The 4015-nt window shown below is 49.2% G+C and overlaps 1 protein-coding gene across 1 annotated transcript in view; it reads right to left on the minus strand.

Annotated features, from left to right (window-relative positions):
• Positions 1-2339, minus strand: part of ARHGDIG (Rho GDP dissociation inhibitor gamma) — a 64309-nt gene extending 61970 nt beyond the window's left edge. The window contains exons 1-2 of the mRNA XM_019507390.1: positions 2324-2339; positions 569-658 (exon numbers count right to left, since the gene is read on the minus strand). Of these exons, the coding sequence (XP_019362935.1) occupies positions 569-658; positions 2324-2339 (106 nt within the window). The remainder of the gene's footprint in view (positions 1-568; positions 659-2323) is intronic.
• Between the last annotated feature and the right edge of the window lie 1676 nt (positions 2340-4015).

Here is a 4015-nt window from a genome sequence, read left to right on the forward strand (position 1 = left end):
CCCCGCGCTCGGCAGCCGCAGCAGCGCAGTGAGCTCATCGCTGCCCCCGGCGTACGCTCGGGCCGCAAGTGCGGCGCCCGCTGCGGCCTGGGGCGTGAGGCCCAGCCCCCAGGCACCCAAAGCCTGGGAACGAACTTCGGGCGGGTGCTCCCGCCCTCGGGCTTTGCCGCCCCGCCGGGGCGTCCTCAAGGCGCTGGAGCCTGGAGTCAAGTGAGTGCCCGGGCTGCTGCCATCGCGGCGACGAAGCGCCGGCGCCCTGCAGGGTGCGGCCCCAAGCAGCCCGGGGTGCCCGCACCAAGAAGCCGCAGGGCGCCTGAGGGAGGGCCGCGGCTGCCTGGTGCCCCCACGGGCAGCCTCCAGCTGCGGTAACCTAAGATGCCAGCCCAGCACAGGGCTGCCCCTACGTGCCACACGCCGGGAGAAGGCAAGGACCAGCCCCCAATTGAGTCCCCTGATGGAGGGCTGGGAAGGGCAGGCTGGTGCCGTCGCCTGTTGGCACTGAGCAGGCATTCTGCATGCAGCCGGCAGACACGGGGCCAGCGCTTCCATCTGCAGGCGGAGCACCGACCTACACCTGCTGGGATCTGGCCCACGCTGGGTGGCCAGAGCAGCCTTGTTTTGCATCTCTCCCCCCTCCCCGCGGTGCTCAGCGGTGGAGCTCAGAAGAGACGTTTCCCAGGATCTGGACTGCCTCTTGAGACACAAGATAAAACATGACTAGGCACCACACCAGTTGAGGCGCATGCAGGGGCCTGTGCCTCAGTGAGCAGCTGGGGAATCTGATAGGTTTAGATGGTTCTGAACTGGGTGGGGACAGAGACAGCAGCATCAGGGCCAGTTGATGCCAGTGTGTGCTGGCTTAGGGTGAAGCAATGAAGGGACTGCAGAGGGACAGATATGGGAGTCTCTGAGCCAGCCCCTTGGAAAAGAAAATCAGTCAGTGAGCAGGAACAGGAGAGCAGCAAGTAGACCATGGAGGCTCTCATTTCCCACTGTTTTTTAGGGATTGCACTGCTCCCTGGCTCCCAGCCCATGTCCCTCTGATCTGGGTAGACTGAGCTTCTTGGGACAGAAGCTACTCTCACTAAAGACAGCACACTAACCTGATAACCTATACTTAGACCTGGGTGGAAAATAAGGAAAAAAATCTAGTTCAAGTTGAACCAAAATGGAGTTTTTCAGGTTTTGTGGAAAAAAATGGAAAAATAAAACAAGCTGTTCTGAGATTACCCCAAACATTTTGTTTGTGCAAACAGAAACATTGTATTTCATTTTTTAGGGTTATTAATCCTTTTAATACTTTTAAATATAGATCATTTTAAACCAAAACATGCTTTTTGAAAAGAGAAATTGAGAAGCTGTATTTTGAAAATGCCAGAAATTGTTTTCCGAATTGTATTTCCCATTTTTGCTTTAAACTATTTTCCAAATTAAATCTGAATTCATAGATATTTTGTCTTCCCTTGAAGCTCCATTTTTGTTGACTTACTATTTGACAAAAATGTTTTGCCCACCTATAATGAGTGCTGAGCATATGAGCCCCATTTCTCAATGAGCTGCAAAGTACCCCCAACACACCCCCAAATCCTAATATCAAACACCAAAACACAAAGTGCAATGACTTGTTCCTCATCAGAAATCTAGTGCAGGAGGCACCAGTGCCATGAGGTGAGGTAGATATATTCAAAGTCTTCCATGTCCTGGGTGTGCAGGGGATCCTGTTTAGAGCTATTAGATCAGACTCTCTACAGACACAAGCACACATCTCTGCATCAGTGACAATCACATGTTTCTAATACTTATTTGACCATCACAATGCTAGAAACAGCAGGTTTGTTTTCAGTGAAAGTTGTAATTATGGAGTCAGTTCTGTGACATGCTATGGGGCTCCACAGTGAACTCTTCCTTGCTTATAATGTTTACTAACTTCTGTCCAGGCTGAAATGTTTCCATGCTTGCATTCTAACAGTGAGATAACTTGGAGCAAGGCTCATTTCTGAGAACGAGGTTAGTGAAAAATAGAATTTTACCAATGTCACAAAAGACATTCTCACTTCTTTGTTTCAGATACCTCCTCCAGACTTTGGATCAGGAGGTTGGCAGGAGACTGGTCAGGACATTTGTCAGGTAATTTTGATATTCCCCAGTGCAATCTGTCCAGATTCAGACAACTTAGAAGCAATTTTAATTTGCACAGCAGATCTTGTTGATTGTTTGAATATTCTAACTGTACTACCCATGCTTCACTGAACCTCCTGCATCAAACATGAGGGGCTTTTTATATTTCAGCCCAAAGGCAATTAAATTCCAATTCCAAGGATACCTAACTCAGTATCCATGTCTATCAATACCCTATGTGCAAGTCCCATCCCCTGGGAATTCAGATGCTTGTCCCATCCTTCTCAAACTTGATCTGAGCAAAAAGGCTGAGACTACAACTCTGGGTGCCATGACTACAGTATTCCAGGATCTCCGTAGCCAGCAGACAAACTTTCCCCTTTTACTGAGCAGTGTTAATAGTTCTGAGTGTATCCCTTTCATCAAGGGCCCAAACTCCTACCTCAGAAGGCAGTTGTGAATCATTACCAAGGATTCAGAGGACTGCCCAAAGCGTTCTGGCCAGCCCAGGACAAGAACCTGAGCGCCAGCAAGCTAACTGCACAGCCCTAGAGATTAACACTGCCAATTCTGCAGGCTCTAGCATCTGCAAGATAGGGTACCTCCAGTATTTCTACTGTCACCTGTTATCTAGATTACAGATAAAATAACCTTGTGGGTAGGCTACCAAACCTTTTATTTGTTTGCACTTTAAAACATGAAAACAAGCATTTTCCCAAGGTCTATTTGCCTACCCATGACAGCACAACATAGATTCTCACCTATGGTGAGACTTAAGAGGTAGGAGGAGGGTGGCAAACATATTGGTGGCAGGTCTTTTTGAATTTGCTTAGGTCTCTAAAATTTCCCTCCAGCCTGCCAGCCTGTGCCCAATATTTATAGATGGCTGGTCCTAATAGTCTAATAAATGATCTCTGATTGGTTTTATTTAAAATGTCTTTGTTTCACTGAAACTTTTGGAACTGGACTAAACCAGATCTCTTATGGACTTGGAAAGTGTCAATTAGTTTGGATTTATATCCTTGGGAAAGAAAGAGGGAGGGTTTCTTATCTGCTCTCCTTCCCCACTGTGGAGTGCTACTCAACACTGGCCTGTTTCTTCTTTACCATAGTTTATGGTCTTTTCTGACAAGGCTGTTTTTGTTTTTACAAATTATCTTAACAAAAATGTATCTATTATAGTGTGATGGGCTAGCTGTCAGTGACTTAGCCCAGGGGTTTTGAAAGATGATCGGAGGGCTTGGGATTCCCTTTCCTCACCAGGTGCCAGAGACTCACCCTCCATGTCCCCTGATTGGTCCCTTGGGTCACCTGGAGGGTGATAAAATGGGTACCACAGCTGACTCAGGGGAGACCAGCGAGGAACCACAAGGAAGGCGCTTCAAAGAGCTGGCAAGAGCTGGGCCAGTGGGGTGGGAGCAGTTGCCCCTGCCCCAGAAGCACCTGAAGGAGTGGGACCTGCAGGCAGCAGTTGGACCTGCAGCAGCATGGTGTGCAGCCAGCAGGAGAGGCTCCCCGCTGGGCTCCAGGATCCCCTATGAGAGGCTGTGCCCAGTAGAAGAGGCTCCCAACCTCCAGCAAGCACCTGAGCCTCGACCTGAGAGGTTCCCAGCTCTGCTTCCAGCTCCTCCAATACGAGGCCAGGCAGCTTGACATGAGGCCGGGGCTCCTGGAAGGCCAAGACTCCTAGCAGCTTGGAGCAGTGCCAGCACTGGTGGCTGTGTGGTAGAGTTTCTGTCTATCATGGGGGTGATCTGAGGTCAAGTCACAGCTGGGGTGAGTGAAGTAACAGGGAGAAATTCTTGTTGCAGTGGAAAGGGGTCATTGTGTTTTCCTCCTTTCTCTGCTTCCAGGTACCTAGGCCCTATATTCCTTGTCATTTGACATTTTGTATTTT

The sequence above is a fragment of the Gavialis gangeticus genome, unplaced genomic scaffold (genome assembly GCF_001723915.1).
Source record: "Gavialis gangeticus isolate Ggan-Ray unplaced genomic scaffold, GavGan_comp1, whole genome shotgun sequence".
Lineage (NCBI taxonomy): Eukaryota > Metazoa > Chordata > Crocodylia > Gavialidae > Gavialis > Gavialis gangeticus.